Genomic DNA, 26,978 nt, shown 5'->3' with positions numbered 1-26,978 from the left:
TGTGGACCTAGATATAGAAAGTTTATGTGCCAGAAAGAGCAGAAAAATCAGAGAGGAAAAGCCATACTGTTGCCAAGAGTAGATATGGAGGACTGGCACTGCAGCTGGTCAGAGCGCTGGTAGGGTCTAGCAGGAGTTAGGTTTGGTCTTGGCGGGGATTGAAGGGCCCTTCCATGTTGCTTCAGCCACCTGCGGGGAGAGAAGCCATTATTCACCTCCTAAAATAAGAATTCAGAGCCCATGACTAAAGTTTAAGAATTGTGTGGTCTTTGGTCTATAGCTGGTGCCACTAAAAATTTTGCTGGCATTTATTGAATGTTGTGAGTAAGACTCCAGAATGCACCTAAAATGTGGAAAAACAAAACTTGTTGCTGGAAAAAAGCCTAAACTGAAAAATGTGATCCAAGTCAACAAATTAATCTCACTTTGAGCCAAAGGAAATGTTTGAAATGAAAGTACTGCCAGGAAATAGAGGATTCAGGATTTAGGCGGAAAGATATTGTGAGTATTTTTTGTTTTGTAACTTCCTTGGCTGTAACTCATTGCTAGAACTTACAGAGGACCCCTTTTAAGGACTTTAGATATTTAGACCTGAAGCACAACTAGGATATCAGTTGTTTTCCTTCTCTGGTGCCGCTTTCCCTTTCAGGAAAAAAAGAAAAGAGAAAAACATATGCGTATGAGTAGTAGTTGACCACTAATAGGGCCTCTAGGAAAAAACCACAGCATAGTTTGTGGTTTTTCTTCAGGAAGATAAATTGAAGGAAGTGTAAAAGAAGGAACTACATCATTGCTTTTATGTAGTTTCGTTTGCATAGTACTTCTCAAAATTCACTCTACCGTTTATAAGAGGTTCACGACTATATTTTCAGAATTCCAAAGATTTGGAGCGAAAAATTTATCATTTTAATAATAAAACTACTATTATATTTGGGATGAGAAGTTGTCTGCCAAGAATTGTGTCGAACACATACTGGCTTTGCAGAGTGGTATTTTGTAGTAACTTGAGGTGGTTCCACATGCCCTGGGAATGCCTGTGTTTCTTCAGTCAGGGAATAGGAGTCCTGTTTTTTGGCATTGCTCAAAAGAGAGGGAGTACTGATTGGGCCCAGCTAGATGTCTAGGGGAAAAAAGTGAAGAAAAAGGAGATGCAAATTGTTAAAGTCATTTCCAACGAAAGAAATGTATGGAAAGATCATCATCAGTCTTGATAGGGAATGGTATTCCAAAGAGAAGCGCTGAACAATTTAACTATTGGGGATAGCCAGATATACTGATACGGAGCTTCCAGGTTAGAAAATAAATAGATTAGCTTAAACTCTGAAGATTTGTTTCAATTTCCTGTAATTACATACTTGGAATACCCATAACCTGGTGATTATTTTCCGTTGTATATTATCCTTTCTAGATATGGAAGAAAGCAGCAGTGTTGCCATGTTGGTGCCAGATATTGGAGAGCAGGAAGCTATATTGACTGCTGAAACTGTCATCAGTTCATCATTGGAAATTGATGAACAAAGAAAAGTTAAAACAGATCCGTTGATCCACGTTATCCAGAAATTAAGCAAGATAGTAGAACATGAAAAGTCACAAAAATGTCTCTTAATTGGGAAAAAACGTTCACGTTCAAGTGCCACAACGCACTCTCTTGAAGCCCAAGAACTTTGCGAGATTCCAGCTAAAGTAACCCAGTCACCTGCTGCTGAGATTAGGAGGGCTGAGATGTCGCAGATACATTTTACCCCTGGCTCTCTTACCCAGAACGATGGGAAGGCTATGTCTTACCAATGTAGCCTTTGCAAGTTTCTATCATCATCATTCTCTGTGTTAAAAGATCATATCAAGCAGCACGGTCAGCAGAATGAAGTGATATTAATGTGCTCAGAGTGCCATCTTACATCTAAAAGCCAAGAGGAACTTGAAGCTCATGTGGTAAATGACCACGAAAACGATGCCAACAGTCATGCTCAATCCAAAGCCCAACAGTGTGTAAGCCCCTCCAACTCTTTATGTCAGAGACCCACAGAAAGAAAGAATGAAACCACTTCTGACATCGCAGTGACTGCAGACAGTCCGAAAACTCAGACTGCCCAAAATGCATCCGTGGCAGAAATGGGTAAGAGGAAGTGGTATGCATACGAACAGTATGGCATGTATCGATGCTTGTTTTGTAGTTATACCTGTGGCCAGCAGAGAATGTTGAAAACACATGCTTGGAAGCATGCCGGGGAGGTTGATTGCTCCTATCCAATCTTCGAAAATGAAAATGAGCCCCTAGGCTTGCTGGACTCTTCAGTGGTTGCTGAGCCTGGTGGGCTGGATGCAGTAGTCATTGCTATTGGAGACAATGAACTGAGCATCCACAACGGGCCTTCAGTACAGGTGCAGATTTGCAGCTCAGAAACCTTATCCTCTTCATCTCCTTTAGAACAGAGTGCAGAAGGGAGAGTTCATCTAGGTCAGTCAGTTACTCTTGACCCTAATGAGGAAGAAATGTTGGAGGTGATCTCTGATGTAGAGGAGAATCTGATTGCTGATAGTCTACTCTCATCTGCACAGAAGATCATTAGTAGTAGCCCAAATAAAAAAGGTCACGTTAATGTGATAGTGGAGCGTCTGCCAAGTGCTGAAGAAACTCTTTCACAGAAACATTTCCTCATGAATACTGAAATGGAAGAGGGAAAAGACCTGAGCCCAACAGAATCCCAGATCGGGTGTGAAGGACGAGATGAAGTTTATCATGCTGATAAGTGTACCGTTGATATCGGGGGGCTGATCATAGGCTGGAGCAGTCCGGAGAAGAAAGACAGTGAGTTAATAAACAAAGGACTGGCTGCAGACGAGAATGCCCCTCCAGGCCGAAGAAGAACAAATTCAGAGTCTCTCAGACTACACTCGTTAGCTGCAGAAGCCCTCGTCACGATGCCTATAAGAGCTGCAGAGCTGACGAGGGCCAACCTCGGGCACTATGGGAATATAAACCTTCTAGATCCGGATACGGGACAAAGGCAAGTGGATAGTACATTGGCAGCATATTCTAAAATGATGTCACCACTTAAAAACTCTGCAGATGGATTAACCACTTTTAACCAAAGCAACTCTCCGTTGGTAGCGCTCCCCGAGGGTAGGCAGGAGTTGTCAGACGGGCAGGTGAAGACAGGCATCAGCATGTCCTTACTGACTGTAATCGAGAAGTTGAGGGAGAGGACAGACCAAAATGCTTCAGATGATGACATTTTGAAAGAGTTGCAGGACAATGCCCAGTGCCAACCTAACAGCGATGCCACTTTGTCGGGAAGCAATGTAGTAGAATACATCCCAAATGCTGATCGGCCCTACCGCTGCCGCCTCTGTCACTACGCCAGTGGTAACAAAGGTTACATCAAGCAGCACCTGCGAGTCCATCGACAGCGACAGCCGTATCAGTGTCCCATCTGTGAGCACATAGCTGACAACAGCAAAGATCTGGAGAACCACATGATCAACCACTGTAAAACAAGAATATACCAATGCAAGCGATGTGAAGAATCTTTTCATTATAAGGTAAGCGCTGGTTCATGAAATCATTCAGAGAGCCGTAGAACTTTTAGAGCAAGGAGGGCACTTGGTAGAGAGAACCCCACCACTGCATTTTATAGGTAAGGAAACTGAGACCCAGGAAAGTTTGATAATTTGCCCAGGGACATCGCAACTAATTAGTATTAAAATTGGGACTGAAATCTAGGTCGTCAGAATTTCTGCGATAGGATTGTTTTCCCTACCAACCGCCTCCTCAGCAGTTTCTGTGTTTATTGCTTTAGTGTGGATAGATTTTTTTTAAGTGTGTTGATTTTAAATTGCAGGGCAATTACAAGGGAACGTAGGTACAGTGGAGGGATATACATATATTTGATTTACACCAATGTTATCCTACATCATCAGTGCAAAAAAAAAAACAACAATTTTTCATCTTCCGTGTACCCAAAATGTAGATCATTTACTTTCAGGTAAACAACAAGCCAGTAGTGATCTATATTGTTGCAGGAGGAAAAATAAGCTGTGTTGGACTTAATGAAAGTAAAGTAGAAATAGAGCCACATGTGTTGTTTCATGGGCAGTTTAAGGGACTTTCAAGGATTATTTTGACTGGTTTTCATCTTTTATGCTACCTTAAATCAAACAACCGACATGAGATACTGTTTTTGTAAAAGAAACTAGATTCATTGAATCATTAGTTTAGAACTTTTCTTCTCCAGTATTTGGTGGAAGGGGGAAAAGTGTCCTAAAAGAGTAACTGGGATATAGACTTTCTCTCAGATTTCTCAGAGTTGGGGTCTAGCTGGTAGTAAAAAGGTAATTAGGAATAAAAAAGATTTTGAGTCTTGAGATTCACTGCCTACTTGGATTGTCCTCATGAAATTCTGTAGTGGCCCCAGGCTACTAGACAAGCAGTGCATCCAAATGGGCAGCAAAAGCAAGTTCTGGAAGTTTCTTTGGCTCCTGCATTCTTGATTGGTGGGGAGGGGGGTGGAGGAAGAAGATACTGTGGAGGAACAGTTTCAGTTAGGTTCTCCACACATTTAGTTGGTATCGAAAGGCAAAAATTAACAGAAGTCCAGCAGTTGGTGTTTGGATCTCTTTTTGTGAAAGCAGTTGGGTTATTCTGAACACTCTGCTCTTCCCTCCTCTGGGCCTGTCAGCGGTTCAGTAAGCATGCACATGCCCTGTGTAAACACCTCTGGAAGGTAGCAGGAGATTCCTTTTGGGGAATGCGAAAAGAACTGCCTTTTGGATGAGATTGTGATTTCTCTAGTGTATTTCTTCCCATAAACTGTCAAATAAGTCAGATAATCTTTTAGCACACCTGATTTTAAAATATTGGTAATGTGTTCTAGGTGCTGGGCTGTGAAAGCAATTAACTGCATCTACCATCTCTTATTAACAACGCAAGTATGTTTATTGAAAGTTACATGTGAATATTTCTCAATTTTTTAGAGTCAACTAAGGAACCATGAGAGAGAGCAACACAGTCTTCCAGATACCTTGTCAGTAACAACTTCTAATGAGTCGAGAATTGCCGTTGATACAGCTGATGGGAAATGTGTTCAAGAAGGTATCTGTGCTTTTTTTCTTGTACAGGTTGCATGACTAGCATATGGAGCCTTCTTAAAAAGCCCTTAGTTGTCAGGTGGGTTAATTTCAGGACTCAAGCTGCATATATTCTCTTTTTATACTGTGGAGTGAATCTTACCTGTGTTCCTGAGGATGTCCTGTGATACTAAATGAAATACTGTATTAGTAAGGACTGAGCTTCAAGGGCAGAGATAGATAATAGGCTGAAATCCATGCTATCCTGTAAGAGCCAAGTCCAACATAAACCCTTGGGTTACAAACCAGCAAGCCGGGGAAGCTGCAGCACAGAAAGCAAGCCCTCCCTCTCAGCACCAGTTGACCCACTGAGAACATAGCAGCTTTTGCAGATGGCAGGCCCCCACCTCAAACTTCGAGTGAGGCTTCCTGCTGTGATCTTATTCTTATCCAAGTATGACTGCCAGATTTCATCTGCATTATTTTAAAAAAACACAAAATCTTTTTATGTACTAGTTAGGTACCAGTCGGCTGAGTTTCTGCTAATAGGAATATTAGAATCAAAAGATTTAATTAGAGTTCCATGAAAAGGCGGATGCCACATCCGGAGAATTAGGGATAAAGCGTAATAAACTGTGCTTCCTTGCATCAGCTCTCTTAAATTGATATACTTTAAATGTCTCAAGTGCGGTATGTAGTGTTTATGGGAAATAAAACATATTGGGGTGACTTTCCTTTTTAGATTTCCTAAGAATTAAAGTTAGAAACAACTGCAGAGTAAAATGTTTTACCGTAATGTTTCATTAAATTATACCCCAGAAAGCATAACTGATTCAAGAATGTTTCTGAAAGAACTGATTTTGACACCACTGTAGCACCAAAATTCCCTTGTCAAACAGATGTCATCCCTGTAAAACTATCCAAAACAAAAGGAGTTTATGACATAGCATCTGTTTCTGCAATAGATGGCTGAGCTAAAGCAGTTTTGCTTCCTTTTTACAAAATAGCCCTAAATGCCTCCTTTTATTTTAATTCATTATGTTTCCATATCCCCTTTAAAGGAGACATTAAAGCATTTGATGTCATTGGACCATAAATCCCTAATGAAGGAATAAAGTAAATACTACTCAGTGGCACCACCTGCGGTTAATACCAGTGGTGGAATATGTCTTTTCTAGCACCGTCTTCAAAAGCAGTAATTTATAAAACTGTCCAAATGGGTTAACAAATTAGAACTCACAATTTTAATAAAAAAAGATTAAAATGTCAGCTCAAAATTAACGTAACCAGTTTGAGCTTTACAGCGACAGCATCTGTCCACCATATTCCATTTTACAGCATCTTTTCTTTGTGCATTCTCCTCTGTGTCTTGGGGTTAAATGTATGGATTTTAAATTGCTTGCCATGTCTGTTTTTCCCTCACTTTGTTCCATTTGCTTTTTGCATCATAGTAATTTAACAGTTCAGGTGACTGTTAACCTCCTGCATACTTACACTTAGGCTGATACTTTATTAATTAGTATTAGATCTTTTGAAATCTGGTTGTCGGGCCAAAAAACAAGTGCTTAGCTCACAAAAAAGTCAGGGTAATTCATGTTTCACTAAAACTTCTTTAGCCATTTAGTAAAGTTAATGAACAAGTTAGAGGATGTATGTCTTAGTGGTCCCCAGCCTCTGCCCATTATGATGGCACAGATAACTTGGGACATGTTTTGACTCAGAGACCCAGTGTAATGGTATTTCAGACATTTGTTCTACCAAACGGCATGGGGTGCCCATCCTGATCTAGCTGGCCAGGAGTACAGTGGAGGCATCATTGCCTGTAAGGAGCCCAGCCAGAGAGGAAGACAGAACCGAACTGAGGGGGATGTCAGCCAACATCACAGGTGCTCAACTAGAGCCATTAGTGAAGCACTTTCATAGGGTGTTCCTTCCTGAAATTTAATTAAGTCGTTCTTTATTGCAAACATACAATTCGCAAAGCCCTAGAGATTCAGTGTAAACAAAACACACAGATCCCTGCCCTCCGGGAGTCTACAGCTCAGGATGGGTCAGACACCTGACACAACATGCAGATGACATGCAGACCGCAGTGAAGGAAGAACAGAGAGTTCTCCTGGGCTTCCTAAATAAACCATACTGGGAGGTTCTAGAATTTCCATTTTGTAGACGAGAAAACTGAGTCCTCATGAGGCAAAATAAAATGCTTTGCCTGTGATCACCCTGCTACTAAGTAGAAGAGCAAGGACGAAGCCCAGAGTTTTGAACTTTAAATCTAATATTCTTTCTGTTGGAAACAGTTGCTTGAAGTAGCACGGGCTCTCATTCTGTGCTATATTAAGTTTTTCCATCTGTCATTTTTATTAGTTGTCATTGATCTGTAATATTTCTCACACAAAACCATTATCCAATATTTCACACTTCATTTTTTTAGGTTTTTTTCTAAAAACTGTATTTGGAACACTGCCACTTATAATCAAGTCCAAGTTTTTAACCTACCAATTAAGAGTAATACTTACGTTATAATTATGATTAGTGTATACATTAATGTTGCAGACTTACACCAGGAAATTAGGACATTTCGTTCTGCCTGGCAAAAGTAGTTCTGGGCAAAAGAAAATTTCAGTTTTAGAAAGCTTAAATTTAACTTAAGGATTTTCTTTGTTACAATTTCAGCGTGGGTTTCTTTTGTGCCACCAATTTTATGATTATGCTGCGTGCTAGCGATCTACCTAAGCTTCCTTCCTGCTCTGCCTTATTCTCCAGCTTTCCATGCTTGCTTTGTTTCTGAGTATAAAGCAGTCAGGCTGTGAATGGCCTGCGGACTTTGTGCTTACAGAAGAGTAAAGAAAGTGTTGAATATCTTCAGGAACAGTTTTACATGATCAAGTCATCCAGTTTGCATTGTCTCGGGCTTACCCTGATTTAAATTGCCCAGCCCTGGCGCTGCAGAGTGAGTGTGGTAATGTGGCCTCTTTTCCATTGGATCCCTGTATTCTGGACTTCAGAGAGCTGCACGTTCGCATTAGTGATAACACTTGTCCTTGTCCCTGGCAGTTGGCTAGGTATGATCATACGACATTATTCAGCACGGAATAATTTCTTGGTGTTTTTTCTTCTATCGTTGCATTGACAGCCGACTTTTCAGTTGTAAACAAAGGCAACCCACAGGGTAAAACAGTTTTAGGCTTTTTATATTGAATTTATTCTGTATGCTTTGTAGCCAGACTGTATAATATTATATTACAGTATTAAATCACAGCTTGTTGGCAAATCAGTGTTTCCTTAAGACAGTGAATCTAATATCAATTAGACTAACACCTTTGAGATTGACAGTATATCTCTGGTTTATTCAGCTGCTACGCAGTAGGGCAGCTGGCATCAAGTTTATTATATTTCAGCATTTTGTACAAGGTTATGCAGAAACCAACTCAATGTATCTATGTTTACAGTTCAGATGATGTTCAGTTCATATGGAAAGCCATGTTCAAAATTGCTAACTTTATTAAATGAGAAAGCCTTGATTGAAATATTAATACTGTGTGCTATAAATATTCATTTACAGTGGAAATTGTGTCATTTGTATTTAATCAAAGGATGTCACTAAAGGTCTCCAATCGCTTGTCTAGGGAATAAGTCTTCAGTCCAGAAACAGTATAGATGTGATGTGTGCGATTATACAAGTACAACATACGTTGGTGTCAGAAACCACAGACGAATCCATAATTCTGACAAGCCATACAGGTAAGTGTGATGATCATAGAGTTTTAATGCTTGTAGTAGAATATTTTATAGTAAAGAAAAATGAGATAATTGAAGATTCATAACATTTGTTTAAACACAAGTTCAGCACAAAGAAACTCACTACTGGTTTCAAAAGTGTAGTTTGTTAAGGAATATGAACTTTAAGCTTGAGTCTTAGGACAGTAGGCATTTTGTGTAGATGAAATACAAAGATATCTACATCTTTGTCAGTTTGATGTTTTCTGTTTCGTGTGGGTATAAATTATAGCAATCTTGAGTGTTTCTGGTACATTTCAGTAATTTGGTTTAAGTACTCCATATTCCACCAAAAGATACTTAAAACTTAAAAGCCATATAATTCCCTATGAAAGACTCTCTTTTTGAAAATTAAGCTGTCATTTAATTTAAATTTGTTACTCGATATTTCACAAAAACCCATTGTAATACATATTTTCAGGAAATAAAGGCGTTCTCAGGTGATCAAGATAGAAAAATAGAAATCATTGTTTCTTAAGTACACTTTGGCTCTTGAGAATAAGCTGCTTGTTGTTCATGTAGTAAAGATACAAACATTTTTGCAGAAGTTTGTCAGGCTGTCACAGAGCAGTCTGTTCTGCTCACAACCATGATTGATGGAGTATCGGGTTCCTACTCAAAGCGGAGACCATCACCATGACTAATTGTGCCAGGCCACAGACATGAACTTTTTTAATGGCTTATCAAAACCTGTTTGACGTCTTAATTTCTCTCCCCAGCCTTTGTATACGTATGACACAAGTGAGTGTGGGAAAGTCACTATATTAGTAGTTAAATGAAAACCTGACAGACTGTGCCTGAAAATGCCATTATTTGATGCTGTAGTTGTGTCTGTATGTGTAAGGCTTTAAATATATAACGTTTGCTTAGTTTGCTACCCAACAGACTTATTTATAATCACCCTCCACTTTCAAAGTCCTGTAGCTCTGTGAAAGGTGATGGCCTCTCCTGAGTGTGTCTGTTTTTATTTCAAACGTTTTTAACACTAGGATCCCTGAGAAAGATTTTTTTTCCCAGAGTACAATGAAGGCCATTAACAATAACTCCATGCCAGAAATTACAGATAAGGAGTGATTGGTGTTATTTAGCTTGTATCGTTTAGGATTTACTCTAGGAAGTATTTAGAAGAACATGATGGAAACAGGGGACACTGGTTCATCTGATAAGAGGAGAAAGCTATATCTTTATTTTTAAATCTAATGACCTGTGCCAAATCATGTGACAGTAAAATAACATTCTCTGGGTTTAGAATTAGACTCCTCATTCCAATTCATTGAAAAATATTTACTGAGCAAATACTATGTTCCAGGTGCTATGTAGGCTCTTAGACTGTAGACTTCATGATAAAAAAGGACATTATACCTCTATCGTGAAGTTTGTAGATAAACCGTAAATAAGTAAACTCTCAAATACACAATTACGATAAATTTATGAAAGATTCTGGGTCTGTAGAGAATCCACACATCACATCTACCTGAGTGGTCTTGTCCTAGGGTCTTGTACCAGTGGGCAACACACTATGATAACCCTCTTCCTCTTACAACACAGGTCAGTTACTTTCCAGGTTAATTCACACTATACTTTGTCACTGGGTTTGGCCTAAGTGCTCATGTCTTAAAAGAGATGTTGTATGTCCCCCTCCCTGTAATTATAAGCAACATTTTCTCCTAAGTCTTATTTTCAAATTGTCAGGTCTTGTTGACTCTATTTTTTTAATCTCCTTTAAATACTTTAAATCCACATGGAATTGTGAATTAATGGGCTCTATTCCAGTATGTTTCAAGACTTTCTCTTCCTTGTCATATACTGCTTGCCTTAAGCTAAGCTAGTAAGCATTGCCTTCTCGAGATCTAATTTGATCTGAGTTATCACCATAGTCTTCCTGGCTTATTGCATATATGCTTCATTCGGTTTTGCCGCCTGATACACTTAATAATCAGTTTGGTCTTATTTTCCCAGAATCTATGCCCTAACGCATTTCTGGTTACCTACTTTTCGTTAAGAACCACGCTCCCCAGGAGCAATGGTGAATTCCTTACAGAGTTAGAGTGCCTTGTTGCACAACTTCTAGTCTTGGCACAAGGGCAGAACAGACGCATTGGTGTTTCAATGTGCCTGTTATGTAATGGATTCTCTGCAGTATGTATAACTATTCTTTGTTCATGCCTTTACTTTTTATGTCACCATTCTAGTTCTTCAGGGAACCCATTTGTGTGATCTGGGCAGTATAAAGCTTCACTTACTGGTTAAGAGCCCTGATTCCAGGGGCAGATAGCCCTGGGATTGAATCTGAGCTCTCTGACTTAACGACATTTATTACTGTAGGGCAACTATTTCACCTTGCTTTGCTTGGTCTTGTCTTTTCTAAAATGAGGATAATTAAGGCACCTGCTTCACAGGACAGACGTGAGGACTAAATTAAACACCATATGTAACTGGCACAAACTAAGCACCCAGTAAGTGGTGGCCAGCTAATCTCACTGGGCCCAGTTTCTAGCCTCATCCCCTCTGACTGATGCATTGTCTAACACCACCTCCCCCACCCCCAAAAATGCTGTTGACCTCTCATTTTGAGAAACAAAGAGTAATCCTGTTTCTGGATAGTTGAGCATAGCTTATTTCTTTTATAAAAGAGATGCTACACCCAGGTAGAAATACTGCCACAGCTGAGGTCCCAATGCTGTGTTGCCTGCCTTACAAGCAACCCAGTGTCTTATGTAACATTCACGCTTTAGAGTCTCAGGCCTGAGCCACAACCTATTCCCAGCTAGGTGACCTTCTGGCTTTTATTCCAGGCTAATCCTCCTTTCCCATATGAAACTGGGAAGAATAATGCCTAGCTCATAAAGCTCTCTGAGGGTTGAATGAAGTCGTGTGTATTAAGCACCCAGCATATTTCCTGGTGCATTGAAGGAGCTGATTTTCTTCTGCATTTGTAAGGTCATCTCAGAAACTGTCCTTTTCACAGAAGGAAGAGAGCCATTTGCCATTCCTTCGTAGGGACAAGGAAAGATGAAAAAGGCATCATCCCACCCCAGTCCTACCAAACGCAGCAAACTTTGTTTTTCAGTGCTTCATTAAGGAACATTCTGTATAAACCACATACCAATTGTGGTTATACCATACCTGGTGTTTATAACATTGACCCCACAGTTAAAGGGCTCCATTTAGAATTTTCAAATACTAAATCATCCTCCATTTCATTTAATATTGAAGTTGTAGAATTCCCTCTGGCTTCCAGTCCCCAGTATCACTTTTGTGACTGACTAGCTAGTAATGCAAAATGGGATGACAAACCATTTTCCTCAGGTTACGAAGTTTCCTTCTAACTATCTGAAGTTCGGCTGCTCTCCCTTAGAAACACACTTGAGGGGTGCCTGAGTGGCTCAGTCAGTTAAGCATCTGACTCTTGATTTTGATGTTTTTTTGTTGTTGTTGTTGTTTTTGTTTTTTTTTTGTTTTTTTTTATTTATGATAGTCACACAGAGAGAGAGAGAGGCAGAGACATAGGCAGAGGGAGAAGCAGGCTCCATGCGCTGGGAGCCCGATGTGGGATTCGATCCCGGGTCTCCAGGATCACGCCCTGGGCCAAAGGCAGGCGCCAAACCGCTGCACCACCCAGGGATCCCCTGACTCTTGATTTTGGCTCGGGATATGATCTCAGGGTCATGAGAATAAGCCCCATGTCAGGCTCTGCACTGGGTGTGGAGTCTGCTTAAAATTCTCCCTCTCCCTCTGCCCTTCCCCCTTCTAAAAAAATTAAAAATTAAAATCAAAATAAACACACTTGTATTGGTACTTATGTTCTGAAACTGCACCGTGGCATGGTGAGAGGCAGGAGGGGCAACACGACAAAGGAATGGACTTTGGCCTAAAGTGCTCGGTATGCTACCTGGCATGTATTTGGTCTCAGTAAGTGTTGACTGATGCTTATCTCTATACCTGTTTTTCTTCTCTATGAAATGGCTCTGGTTCTGTAAGTTTTTATTGTATTTTGAAAATAAATGTACAGTGGTCTTATTGTGCTTTCTCTTCCTTAAGTAGAAGAGCTGCCCAGATGGGTATATTGAATTTTTTTTAGTCCAATTTTTAATATCTAGGCAAAATATACCCAATATTTCCCTAAATGTTTCAAAATACACTTTTAGAATTAATTTGTTCACGTCAGAATCTAAGCAAAAACTCCAAATATTACATTATTGGTAAGTCTCTTAAGTCTTTCTCTCTTTAAATTGTTAATAATTTAAGGTCAGATATAGCCTGAAAATTGCATAAACTGTAAATGTACAGCTTGATGGTTGGATCACAAGTGAAACTCATCCTTTTTACCACTCAGACCAAGATATTAGTCATTGCCAGCTCCTCTGCAGCTCCCTCTTCTTGGGGCCTTCCAGGCACTAACTACCTTTCTCCTCCCCTACTACTCTCTGCCTTCTACCCCTAAGGGTCTTGACTAGGGTGGAGCCCAACACAGAGTTTGAACTCAGAACCCTGAGATCAAGACCTGAGCTGATATCAAGAGTTAGACACTTAACCAACAGAGCCACCCAGGCACCCAGGTGACTTTTAACATCATAAATTAGTTTTGCCCTTTTTTGAACTTAATAGGAATGAAATCATACAGTACATATTCTTTTTTTTTTTTTTTTTTAAGTTTATTTAAGTAAGCTGTATACCCAGCATGGGACCAGAACTCATGCCCCCAAGATTGAGTCACATGTTTTTCCAACTGAGCAAGCCCAGCACCCCACTGCACATTACTTTATGTCTGGCTTTTTTCTTTTTTTTTACTCATCATCACTGTGTACAATTTAATGTAGTACTAACACATTCCTTTTCGTTGCTATATGGTATTCCATTGTAAGACTAGCAATTCATTCTACTAGTGATAGATATTTGGATTATTGCCAGATTTTCTCCCTATTGCAAATAATGCCTTTTGAACTTTTTTTTAAGATTTTAGTGCTGTATTTGAGAGAGCATGAGCAGGGAGGGAAGGGCAGAGGATAAGGAAGAAGCAGACTCCCCCTTGAGCAGGGATTCCATCCCAGGACCCTGGGATCATGACCTGAGCCAAAGGCAGACGCTTTACTGACTGAGCCACCCAGATACCCCATGGGAAACAAATGTGGTAAGACAAACCCTACTGCAGAATTTTTATCGAAATCTTTTTATGCATATTCAGATCCTACTCAGGTCACTTCAGATTTTATAGAACATCCAGGTTCTGGTTTCTTCTAACTAATCCCTCAAGGCAGTTGTTCCTAATTGAATCAGATCTGGAATAAGTTAAGTAAGGTCTCAGGCTAGGGAATTAGGGTGTTTGAACCACATTTTTATTTTCCTAGGGTTATGGGACTGAAGTAACTGACCCATGAGCAATAGAAGAAAGCCTATGGGAAAATTCAGTCTTTGGTTTTTTAGCTAGATCCTGAGAAGCATTGAGTTTTCTGATGTGTGTTTTTTTTTACACCATCAAGCAGTTAATTGAATTTTCAGCAGACACTTGAGCACGGGGGGGGGGGGGGGGGGGGTGTCCTACGAATTTAATCCAGGTGTGACACTACCTGGATATAGCATCAGATCCCACTGGTTAAGGGCTGAGTTCCACAAGACTGTTCCTACTTCCATGTTGTCACCTGTGCTTCTGAATGACTGGTTAGAAATCACATGTTTGCTAGACCAGCTCACAAAACTCAGAAAACCAGTTTACTTATATTTACCAGTTTATCATAAAGGATATTATAAAGAATACAGATGAGCAGCCAGACGAGGTTTATAGGGCAAGGCCCAGGAGGGGCGGAACTTTCATGCTCTTCTCTGGGCATCACTCTCCCAGCATTTTCATGTGGTCACCAGCCCAGAAGCTCTCAGAACATCCTTTTGGGGTTTTATGGAGGCTTCATTAGAGTCATGATTGGTTAAATCTCCAGTCTAGTGTACAGGGTAATTGGAAATAAGGATGTTAATCATCTGCTGGTAAACTAAGAGAATTTGGTTTGCTCCATGGACTTTTGTAAACTAAGAGAATTTGGTTTGCTCCATGGACTTTTGTAAACTAAGAGAATTTGGTTTGCTCCATGGACTTTTGTAAACTAAGAGAATTTGGTTTGCTCCATGGACTTTTGTAAACTAAGAGAATTTGGTTTGCTCCATGGACTTTTGTAAACTAAGAGAATTTGGTTTGCTCCATGGACTTTTGTAAACTAAGAGAATTTGGTTTGCTCCATGGACTTTTGTAAACTAAGAGAATTTGGTTTGCTCCATGGACTTTTGTAAACTAAGAGAATTTGGTTTGCTCCATGGACTTTTGTAAACTAAGAGAATTTGGTTTGCTCCATGGACTTTTGTAAACTAAGAGAATTTGGTTTGCTCCATGGACTTTTGTAAACTAAGAGAATTTGGTTTGCTCCATGGACTTTTGTAAACTAAGAGAATTTGGTTTGCTCCATGGACTTTTGTAAACTAAGAGAATTTGGTTTGCTATAGGTTTTTTGTTTTTAACAGCCTTCCTAACTTCCTTCTTTCCTCTGTTAAAGGACATCCCTGTCCTTTGATCAGAAGACTTGGTTTTGCCAAACTCACTTGCCCTGGATTGCAATTCTCTGTTATTCCCAAATAAAGCACCATTTTGGGGTGCTAAAATAACTGGCAGCTTAATTTTTTTACGTTAATACCTTCATGAAAGAAGATTGACAAGTAAACAACATAATTTCAGAAAATAAATGTATAGTAAGTAATAAAACAAGATGATGGTGTAATAATAGATCACCCAAGAGCAGGGAGGGAAGGGCAGAGGATAAGGAAGAAGCAGACTCCCCCTTGAGAGGATTCCATCCCAGGACCCCTGGGATCATGACCTGAGCCAAAGGCCGACGCTTTACTGACTGAGCCACCCAGATACCCATGGGAAACAAATGTGGTAAGACAACCCTACTGCAGAATTTTTATCGAAATCTTTTTTATGCATATTCAGATCCTACTCAGGTCACTTCAGATTTTATAGAACATCCAGGTTCTGGTTTCTTCTAACTAATCCCCTCAAGGCAGTTGTTCCTAATTGAATCAGATCCTGGAATAAGTTAAGTAAGGTCTCAGGCTAGGGAATTAGGGTGTTTGAACCCATTTTTATTTTCCTAAGGGTTATGGGACTGAAGTAACTGACGCATGAGCAATAGAAGAAAGCCTATGGGAAAATTCAGTCTTTCCATGGACTTTTGTAAACTAAGAGAATTTGGTTTGCTCCATGGACTTTTGTAAACTAAGAGAATTTGGTTTGCTCCATGGACTTTTGTAAACTAAGAGAATTTGGTTTGCTCCATGGACTTTTGTAAACTAAGAGAATTTGGTTTGCTCCATGGACTTTTGTAAACTAAGAGAATTTGGTTTGCTCCATGGACTTTTGTAAACTAAGAGAATTTGGTTTGCTCCATGGACTTTTGTAAACTAAGAGAATTTGGTTTGCTCCATGGACTTTTGTAAACTAAGAGAATTTGGTTTGCTCCATGGACTTTTGTAAACTAAGAGAATTTGGTTTGCTCCATGGACTTTTGTAAACTAAGAGAATTTGGTTTGCTCCATGGACTTTTGTAAACTAAGAGAATTTGGTTTGCTCCATGGACTTTTGTAAACTAAGAGAATTTGGTTTGCTCCATGGACTTTTGTAAACTAAGAGAATTTGGTTTGCTCCATGGACTTTTGTAAACTAAGAGAATTTGGTTTGCTCCATGGACTTTTGTAAACTAAGAGAATTTGGTTTGCTCCATGGACTTTTGTAAACTAAGAGAATTTGGTTTGCTCCATGGACTTTTGTAAACTAAGAGAATTTGGTTTGCTCCATGGACTTTTGTAAACTAAGAGAATTTGGTTTGCTCCATGGACTTTTGTAAACTAAGAGAATTTGGTTTGCTCCATGGACTTTTGTAAACTAAGAGAATTTGGTTTGCTCCATGGACTTTTGTAAACTAAGAGAATTTGGTTTGCTCCATGGACTTTTGTAAACTAAGAGAATTTGGTTTGCTCCATGGACTTTTGTAAACTAAGAGAATTTGGTTTGCTCCATGGACTTTTGTAAACTAAGAGAATTTGGTTTGCTCCATGGACTTTTGTAAACTAAGAGAATTTGGTTTGCTCCATGGACTTTTGTAAACTAAGAGAATTTGGTTTGCTCCATGGACTTTTGTAAACTAAGAGAATTTGGTTTGCTCCATGGACTTTTGTAAACTAAGAGAATTTGGTTTGCTCCATGGACTTTTGTAAACTAAGAGAATTTGGTTTGCTCCATGGACTTTTGTAAACTAAGAGAATTTGGTTTGCTCCATGGACTTTTGTAAACTAAGAGAATTTGGTTTGCTCCATGGACTTTTGTAAACTAAGAGAATTTGGTTTGCTCCATGGACTTTTGTAAACTAAGAGAATTTGGTTTGCTCCATGGACTTTTGTAAACTAAGAGAATTTGGTTTGCTCCATGGACTTTTGTAAACTAAGAGAATTTGGTTTGCTCCATGGACTTTTGTAAACTAAGAGAATTTGGTTTGCTCCATGGACTTTTGTAAACTAAGAGAATTTGGTTTGCTCCATGGACTTTTGTAAACTAAGAGAATTTGGTTTGCTCCATGGACTTTTGTAAACTAAGAGAATTTGGTTTGCTCCATGGACTTTTGTAAACTAAGAGAATTTGGTTTGCTCCATGGACTTTTGTAAACTAAGAGAATTTGGTTTGCTCCATGGACTTTTGTAAACTAAGAGAATTTGGTTTGCTCCATGGACTTGTATAGGCAGAGTGCAAAGGGAATGGAAAGTGGGAGAATAGTGCTTTAGGTAAAGGAAACCTATTCTTTAAAAAGCAGGTAGAAATAGATGTAATAAGCTGCCTGTACATTACTTTGAGGTTGAGGTTCTTCTATAGTATCCGTCTTCTCTAATCAGTTGAAAATCATTTTAATAAGTGCTTAATCTTACCAATTTTTCCCACTTTTTCACACGTAGATCTTTCAATGAGTATTTACCGTTGTGAGTGTGTCCCTTCGGTATAGCCTTTCTACTGACCTTAGGTCAATGCTCCTAGAATTAGGACTTAGTCATTCCATATGCAGCTTTGGCTTTCTCTCTCTCTCTCTCTTTTCCTCTCTTAGGGAAAATTTTAAGGACTTCTTCATATCAAAAGATATTGAGGGGGCATCTAGATGACTCAATGAGTTAAGCTTTGAACTCTGAATTTTGGCTCAGACTGTGAGATTGAGCCCTGCATCAGACTCTGCACTGGGTGTGGAGCCTGCTTGGGATTCTCTCTCTCCCTCTCCCTCTGGCCCTCCCCCGGCCCCACTCACATGTACATTCTCTCTCTGTCTCAAAAAAAATCAGATTTCCATAGTAAAAAGTTTTGTTTAAATGGATATTGAGGGATCCCTGGGTGGTGCAACGGTTTAGCGCCTGCCCTTGGCCCAGGGCACGATCCTGGAGACCCGGGATCGAATCCCACGTCGGGCTCCCGGTGCATGGAGCCTGCTTCTCCCTCTGCCTATGTCTCTGCCTCTCTCTCTCTCTGTCTCTCTCTTTCTGTGACTATCATAAATAAATAAAAATAAATAAATAAATAAATAAATAAATGGATATTGAGTTTTTTTAGATTGTTTCAGTAACAACAGTGAAAATACGGCTTCTGCTTTGATTCTTTCAAATGGTGAATGATAATAAACTTCCTAATATTGAATTCTCTGTATTCCTAGAATAAGCCTCCCTTCGTCATGGTATATTATTCTTTTAATAAACTGTGGGAATCTCTTTGCCAGCGTTTTATTCAGGATAATCTGCATTGATATCCGTAACTGAGATTTGGTATGTAGTTTTTTTTTTCAATTGCCCTTGCCAAGTTTCAGTATCAGTGTGATTCTAACTTAGTATAAAGACTTGAAACAACTTTTTAAAAATTTGTCTGCAACTTGAAGGCCTAAGCTAATTTGAATATAAAGAAACTGGCTATTTTTTTAATTGACTTTCGACATTGGACCTGGTCATGCTTTGTCTTTTTGTTTTTGTTTTTGTTGTTTTTTTTTCATGCTTTGAAAAGAGCATTGATATTTCATTTCTTCCTAATTTCTACTCTAAGTATATTTTAAAAGAATGAACATATACTGGTAAAAAAATTAGAGCTTATAGGCAGTGTGTTCTCATTGATTTTCTGTATCAAAAGCCTTAAATGCCTAAAATTCTTAATATGTAACTGTCCACCTTTTTTTAATAGTCTTTATTTTTTAGAGCAGTTTAGGTTCACTGCAGTATTGAACAGAAGTACAAAGACTTCCCATATACTCCATGTCCCACACATTTATAGCCTCTTTCATTATCAACATTCTCAGCCAGAGTGGTATATTCATTACAACTGATGAACCTGCACTGGTAAATTATCATCATCCAAAGTCCATAGTCCATTCTTGGTGTGTTTAGACAAATGTATAATGACGTGTATCCACCATTATATAGTACTCTAGCACGCTGAGTAGTTTCACAGCTCTAAAAATCCTCTGCGCTCCGCCTTTTCATTCCCCCGCCACACATACCCCAAACTCCTAGTGACCACTGATCTCTTAACTGATTCCATAGTTATGTACCACTTCTTCAGCTTTGTTTACCTGCAGTATTTTTTGGCTATTCTAGATCTTTTGCCTATCCATATAAACTTGAGAGGCAATAACCACAAAATACCTTGCTGGGATTTTTATTGGAATCACATTGAATGTGTAGATCAAGTTGGGAAGAACTGACATCTTGATGATACTGAGTCTTCCAATCCATGACTATAGAATATCTCTGCATTTATTTAGATCTTTGATTTCTTTTATCAGTCTAGTAGTTATCCTCATAGAGATTTTATACATATTTTGTTAAAATTAAGTATTTCATTTGGGGAGTGCTAATGTAAATGGTATTGTGTTTTTAATTTCAAATACCACCTGTTCATCACAGGAATATAGAAAAGTGATTACTTTTATATATATTAACCTATATCCTACAGTCTTGCTATAATTGCTTATTAATTCCAGGAGTTTTTTGGTCCATTCTTCTGGATTTTCTGTGTAGACCATAATGTCATCTGCAAAGACTTTTATTTTTTCTTTCCCAAACTGTATGCTTTATTTCCTTTTCTTGCTCACTTATATTAGCTAGGACTTCAAATACAATGTTGAAAAAAGTGGTGAGAGGGGATATTCATCTCTTTCTCCTAAACTTTAGCAGGATAGCTTCAAGTTTCTCATCAAGTATGATGTTAGTTATAGTTTACTGTAGATAGTCTTTATCCATTTGAAGAAGTTCCTAGTTTGCTGAAAGTTTTTATCATGAATGGGCACTGGATTTTGTCAGGTGCTTTTTCAGCATCTATTAATATGATCACATGGGGCACCTGGGTGACTTAGCGGTTGATATCTGCCTTCGGCTCAGGGCGTGATCCCGGGGTCCTGGGATTGAGTCCCAAGTCCAGCTCCACGCAGGGAGCTTGCTTCTCCCTCTGTCTGTCTCTCATGAATGGATGGATGGATGGATGGATGGATGGATGGATAAATAAATAAATAAATAAATAAATAAATAAATTTTTAATGTGATCACATGATTTTTCTTTACCTATTAATGAGATAGATCACATTGGTTTCAAATACTGAACCAGGCTTGCATACCTGGGATAACTTGGTGGTGGTATGGGATTTTTTTATACATTGTTGTATTCAATTTGCTGACATTTTATTGAGGATTTTTGCATCTGTATTCATGAAAGGTATTGGGTTCTAGTTTGTTTTTTCTTGTAATGTCTTTGTCTGGTTTGGGTGTTAGAGTAATGCCAGACTCAGAATGAGTTCAGAAGTGTTGACTCCCTTAGCTTCTGAAAGAAATTGTAGAGCATTGGCATAATTTCTTTCCAAATATTTAATTTAAAAAAAAAAAAAAAACAGTGAACCCATCTGGACGCAGTGCTTTCTGTTTTAGAAAGGTTATTAATTATTGATTTAATTTCTTCTCTTTTTTGTTGTTTTTTGTCTTTTGCTTTTTATTTCATTTATTTCTTTTAAGGAGGCTCCATGCCCAGTGTGGGGCTTGAACTCATGACCCTAAGATTAAGAATCACATGTTCTGCCAACTGAACCAGCCAGGCACTCCAAATTATTTAATTCTTCAATAGGGCCTCTTCAGATTGTTCTTTTTTGTGTGAGTTTTAGCAGATTGTGTCTTTAAAGGAAAGGTCTGTTTTACCTAGATTATCAGATTTAGGAAGATAGAGTTGTTCATATTATTCCTTGATTACCTTTTAATGTCTATGAGATCTGTGGTGGTATCCCCTCTTTCATTTCTGATATTAATCACTTGTGTCCTTTTGATCTTACTGATCTTTTCAAAGAACCAGCTTTTGGTTTTGTTGCATTCTCTATTGATTTCCTGATTTCAGTTTCATTGATTTCTGCTCTAATTTTATTTTTTCCTCTACTTATTTGGATTTAATATGCTCTTTTTTTCCCTAGTTTCCTAAGGTGAAAACTTAGATGAGTGATTTAGATTTTTCTTTTTTTCTACTATATGCATTCAGTGCTATCAGTTTCCCTCCAAGCAAGCAGTGCATTTGCTGCATTCCACACATTTTGATAAGTTGCTTTTTCATTAGTTCAAAATACTGTAAAATTTTTCTTCACATTTCTCCTTTGACCCGTGTGTTATTTATAAGTGTACTGTTCAGTCTCCCAAGTATTTTGAGATTTTCCACTACCTTTGTTATTCTACCTTAATTCCATTATGGTTTGAGAGCAGACATTGTATAATTTCTGTTAAGTTTGTTCAGGTGTGTTATGGCCCAAAATGTGGTCTGTCTTGGTCTGTCATATTCCATGTGAGTTTGAGAAGAATTTGTAGTCTACAGTTCTGAGTGAAGTCATCTATAGATGTCGGTTATATCCAGCTAATTGATGGTGGTTTTCAGTTCAGTTATGTCTGCTGTAGCTCTATGATAGACAGATGCGTCAGTCTTCAACTACAATAGTGGATTCATCTGTTCGTCCTTGCAGTTCTGTCAGTTTTTGCTTCATACAGTTTTATCCTTTGTTGTTTGGCACATCCATGCTAACCACCATCTGTCTTGGAGAACTGACCCTTTTGTCATTACGTAATGCCCCGTTTTTCCTTGATTACTTTTCTTTAACTGAAGTCTGCCTTGTCTAAAATGAATATAGCTGCTCTTTCTTTTAATTAGTATTAGTGTGATATATGTGTCTCCTTCCATCTACTTTTCCTCTCTGTGTATTTATATTTAAAATGGGTTTATTATAGACAGCACATGGTTGATTCTTGTTTTTAATCTACTCCCAACAACCTCTGTATTTTAATTGGTGTTGTTAGACCACTGACATTCAGAATTATTGTTGATATAATTGAATTTGTATCTACCATATTTATTACTATTTTCTGTTTGTTGCCCTTGTTCTTTGTTCCTATTTTTTTCCTCTCTTTTTCTGCTGTTTGTGTTTTTGATTGAGGGTATGGTATGATTTCATTTTCTTTCCTTTCTTAGCATGTGAGTTACGTTTCTTTTTTTTACTTTTTTTTAGTGGTTTCCCTAGACTTCTAAATACACATTTACAACTAATCCAGATCCATGTTCAAATAACATACCAGCTTCATGAATAGTACAAATACCTTATAATAAAATAATCCTAATTCTTCTTTCCCATCCTTTGTATTATTTGTGTCATTAAAATTTCAGTTATACCTAAGAATGTGTGTGTGTGTGTGTGTGTGTGTGTGTACACACACATACATAAGCGTATATAAACAGGTACATTGTTGCTGTTATTGTGGACAAACTTCCTTTTTTTTAAGATTTTATTTATTCGAAGAAAAAAAAAGATTTTATTTATTCGTGAGAGACACACAGAGAGAAGCAGAGACATACGCAGACGGAGAAGCAGGCTCCCTGCAGGGAGCCCAATGGAGGACTCGATCCCGGGACCCTGAGATCACAACCTGAGCCAAAGGCAGATGCTCAATCACTGAACCACCCAGGTGTCCCAACAAACTTATTTCTTAGCTCAATTAAGAATAAGGAAAATGAGGGATCCCTGGGTGGCTCAGTGGTTTGGCGCCTGCCTTTGGCCTAGGGCACGATCCTGGAGTCCCAATCGAGTTCCGCGTCGGGCTCCCGGCATGGAGCCTGCTTCTCCCTCTGCCTGTGTCTCTACCTCTCTCTCTCTTTCTATGTCTATCATTAATTAATTAATTAAAATAAGAAAAATGAGAGTTCTTTTTACTCTTACGCCTTCTCTGACACTCTCTCTCCTCATGTATGTTCAGGTTTCTGGCCTGTATCGTTTTCCTTCTTCCTGAAGAATTTTTTTTTTTAGGGTTTTATTTATTTATTCATGAGAGACAGAGACACAGGCAGAGGGAGAAGCAAGCTCCCTATGAGGAGCCTGATGAGGAACTCAATTCCAGGATCACAACCCAAGCCACAGGTGGACCCTCAACCACTGAGCCACCCAGGTGCCCCCTGAAGAACTTTTTAAAACATTGCTTGCAAGACAATTTCTTACTGGTCTACAGGCAACAAGATGCTTTAGTTTTTTGTTTATCTAAGAAAGTCTTTATTTCTGCTTTACTTTTGAATAATAATTTTGCTAACTGTAGAATTCTAGGTTGATTGTTGTTACCCTCAATACTTGAAATATTTCACTCCATTCTTTGGCTTGCCTGGTTTCTGAGAAATCAGATGTAATTTTTGCCTTTGTTCTTCTATAGGTGTTTTTTTCCTCTGGCTTCTTTTCAGGATTTTTTTTCTCTTTTATTTTTTGTAGTTCAAAAATGATATACGTAGGTGTACTTTTTCTGCCGTTTATTCTGCTTGGCGTTCTCTGAGATTCCTGGACTTGTGGTTTGGTGTCTGGCATTAATTTGGGGAAATTCTCAGTTATTATTATTTCATATATTTCTTCTTTCTCTTTTTCTTTTCTATTCCTGTTACATACATGTTCCACCTTTTTTTTTTTTTTTTGGTTGTATATTTTGTTTTTCCCAGTCTCCTTTCTGTTTGTTTTCCAATTTTGGAGATTTCTACTGAGGTATCATTAAGCTCAGAAGTTCTTTCCTCAGTCATGTCCAGTCTACTAATAAGCCCATTAAAGGCACTCTTCGTTTTTGTTACATATTTTTTATCTCTAGCATTTTTTTGGTTCTTAGACTTTCCATCTCACTGCTTTCATTACCCATCTGTTATTGTGTATTGTATTTATTAGCACTCTCAGCATATTAATCATAGTTTTTTTTTTTTTAAGATTGTATTTATTTGACAGAGAATGAGAGAGAGAAAGAGAGAGAGAGAGCACAATCAGGCAGTGGCAGGCAGAGGAAGAGGGAGAAACGAGAATCCCTGCTGAGCAGGGAGCCCAACATGGGGCTTGATCCCTGGACCCTGGGGTCATGACCTGAGCCGAAGGCAAACACTTAACCGACTCATCCACCCAGGTGCCTCAGTCATAGTTGTTTTAAATCACCAGTCTAATAATTCCAGTATTCTACCATATATGAGTCTTGTTCTGATGCTTGCTCTGTCTCTTTAAACTTTGGGGTTTTTTTTTACCTCTTAGTATGTCATAATTTTTTCTTGATAGCCAGGCATGATGTGCTAGGTAAAAGGCAGTGCTATAAATAGGCTTTTAGTAATGTGTAATACGGGGGGAGAAGGGAAGCATTCAGTAGTCTGTGATTAGGTGTCAGTTTTTTAATGAGTCTGTGCCTCTGGATTGAACTTTACGTGCACTTCTCAGTCCCCCACTTTTGGTGGGACAAGATAGCTGGAGTGGGCTGGAGTTGGGTATTTCCCTTCTCTCTGGCCACTGATGCTTCAGGAAACTCCAGCAGGCGAGGCTCTGATTAAATAGTTCGTCCTACAGGTAGACCTGTTAAGGACAGAATGCTATGGCATGTTTTGAAGTTCTTTTACCCCTCCATCTGCCTAAACAGAAGGATTTTTCTCCAACATTCACCAAGAACTTGATAGAACTCCAGGAGGTAAACTCAGAAAAGTGTGGAGGGTCCCCAGTGATTGCATCCCTTCACAGTTTTAACTCTTACCCTTGTGTACATTTAGCCACCAGCAAGTCATCAGTTACTTCAATCTTCTTATGTGCTGGACCAGAAACCAGAAGTTTGTGATTATATTTTTTTTCATAAAGTGATAAAGAATTGTGGATGGAATTTTACCAGTCCCATCAAGAATAGAATTGTGCAGCCATAAATATTTTATTGTAGAAAATTTAAGTTCTGTTGAGGAATATTGACAAAATAGTTACCTGTATGATCCCAATTTTATGAATATATGTATTTTAAGACTATGAAAGACACATCAAAATGATAATATTGGTTACATCTAGTGGTTAAGCTATAAATGATTTTTTTCTTTGTATATTTTTTTATATTTCTAATTTCCTACAGTGGATTTTTGAAATCAGGAAAGTGAGTTATTTTTAGAAATAAAGCAGTTCAGTGGTACCTGAGTGGCTCAGTTATTTAAGTGTCTGACTCTTGATTTTGGCTCCAGTCATGATCTCAGGGCTGTGAGATCAAATCCTACATCAGGCTCCACACTCAGTGGGGAGTCTGCCTGGATTCTCCCTCTCCCTCTGTCCCCCCCTGCCCCATCCTACAAGCTCCCCCCACAAAAAGAAACAATAAATAAGTCTTTAAAAAGGGGCACTTCATTGAGCACGCACATCTTTGCCTCAAATACCAATAAAACTGAACAAGAGAAATGGCTTAGAGAAATGATTGATCTATATAGGTAGATAAGTAAGCCTAGACCATCTTGAGTGCCAGAATGTAAGGGAAGTGCTCAATAGACAAAACCATGGAGTGTGTCAGCCGTACTTGGGAGCCAGCTGGAGGAGCCCTTAGTGATTTCAGCAATAAAATAAATAGTATAGTATTATATCCCGAAGTAAAAAATATCCAGGAGTCCATACTGACATTGATTGAATAATAAATGGATGAGAATAGAGAAAGCTCCTATGCAGAATTCCTAATAATTTATATAGATAGTCTGCTATTGGGAGATGGACTATAATTCCCATTCCTTAAGTGAAATATGGGTTGCACTTTGTGACTTTCTTCCAAAGTATGCAATGTGGAAAGGGGATAAGAAACAGTAACCTTCCTGTGGAGAAACTTGACCTCAAGGTCAGCATCAACAATGTTAAGTCATGTTATGACAGTATTATGTGATGAAAATGGCACTGTACCCCTTGGTCTTCCTCCCAAGAGCCCATTACCATAGGCTAAGCATGAGAAAGACATTAGACATGCCAAATTGAGGGATAGTCTACAGAATACGTGACCAGCATTCTTTAAGTCTGTCAAGGTCATTAGAAACAAGGAAAGTCTGAGGAATTGTTAAAATGTAGAAGATCCAAAGGATATGATTACCAAATGTGGTATCCTAAAGAAGATTCTGGAATAGAAAAAGGATAAAACTAAGGAAATAAGTATGAACTTCAGTTAATAATAACATATCAACTCTGGCTCCATATTTATGACAGCAATAAAAGATGTTAACAGTAGGAGAAACATTTTTTTAAAACTCAAACTATTCTAAAGTTAATTTGCTTTAAAAAAATAATTGAATAATTCACCACTCTTATTTTTTAAAAGTTTTGAGTAACATTGGATTTGTTCCGTGGGATAAGTTTGCAATTTCTGACATTTATTTTTTGACCCATTTTTCTCAAAGTATGAAACTCCTTGCATAATAAAGACTGACTTTTCATTCAGAGGACCCTTTGATGTGCAGCATCCTGTGGTTCATTCTGGGTACAGAATTTTCCGGTGAGATTTCAGGGTAGGAGTCTTAATATATATAAGGAGACAAGTAATCTGAAGAGTCATGAATTTATGTATATTTCCTTTTCTCACATAATCATAAATATGTGTGTATTATAAATTGCCGTGTAGGTATTTGACATGCATAAAGGCATTGTGTTGGTGAAAGTAGTAGGTGGGAACAAGTGGTCATCTCTTGGCCTTGGCTGTTTGATTCCCACTTGCTCATTGTAGACCTGGACACCAGGCCGAAGTGGTGCAGGGCAGTCTCTCCTTCCAAGGAATCA

General features: G+C 38.6%; 1 protein-coding gene across 10 annotated transcripts in view; it reads left to right on the top strand.

Moving 5' to 3' along the window:
* The window catches only part of ZNF507 (zinc finger protein 507), a 44,872-nt gene that overhangs the window by 6,673 nt on the left and 11,221 nt on the right, over positions 1-26,978 (top strand). For all 10 annotated transcript variants that reach the window (XM_041743537.1, XM_041743535.1, XM_041743533.1 and 7 more), the window contains 3 exons: positions 1,409-3,543; positions 4,975-5,092; positions 8,697-8,811. In XM_041743537.1, the coding sequence (XP_041599471.1) occupies positions 1,411-3,543; positions 4,975-5,092; positions 8,697-8,811 (2,366 nt within the window). In that variant the 5' untranslated portion in view covers positions 1,409-1,410. The remainder of the gene's footprint in view (positions 1-1,408; positions 3,544-4,974; positions 5,093-8,696; positions 8,812-26,978) is intronic.

This window comes from Vulpes lagopus, chromosome 2 (assembly GCF_018345385.1).
Source record: "Vulpes lagopus strain Blue_001 chromosome 2, ASM1834538v1, whole genome shotgun sequence".
Lineage (NCBI taxonomy): Eukaryota > Metazoa > Chordata > Mammalia > Carnivora > Canidae > Vulpes > Vulpes lagopus.
This window is presented reverse-complemented; position numbering and strand designations above follow the sequence as displayed.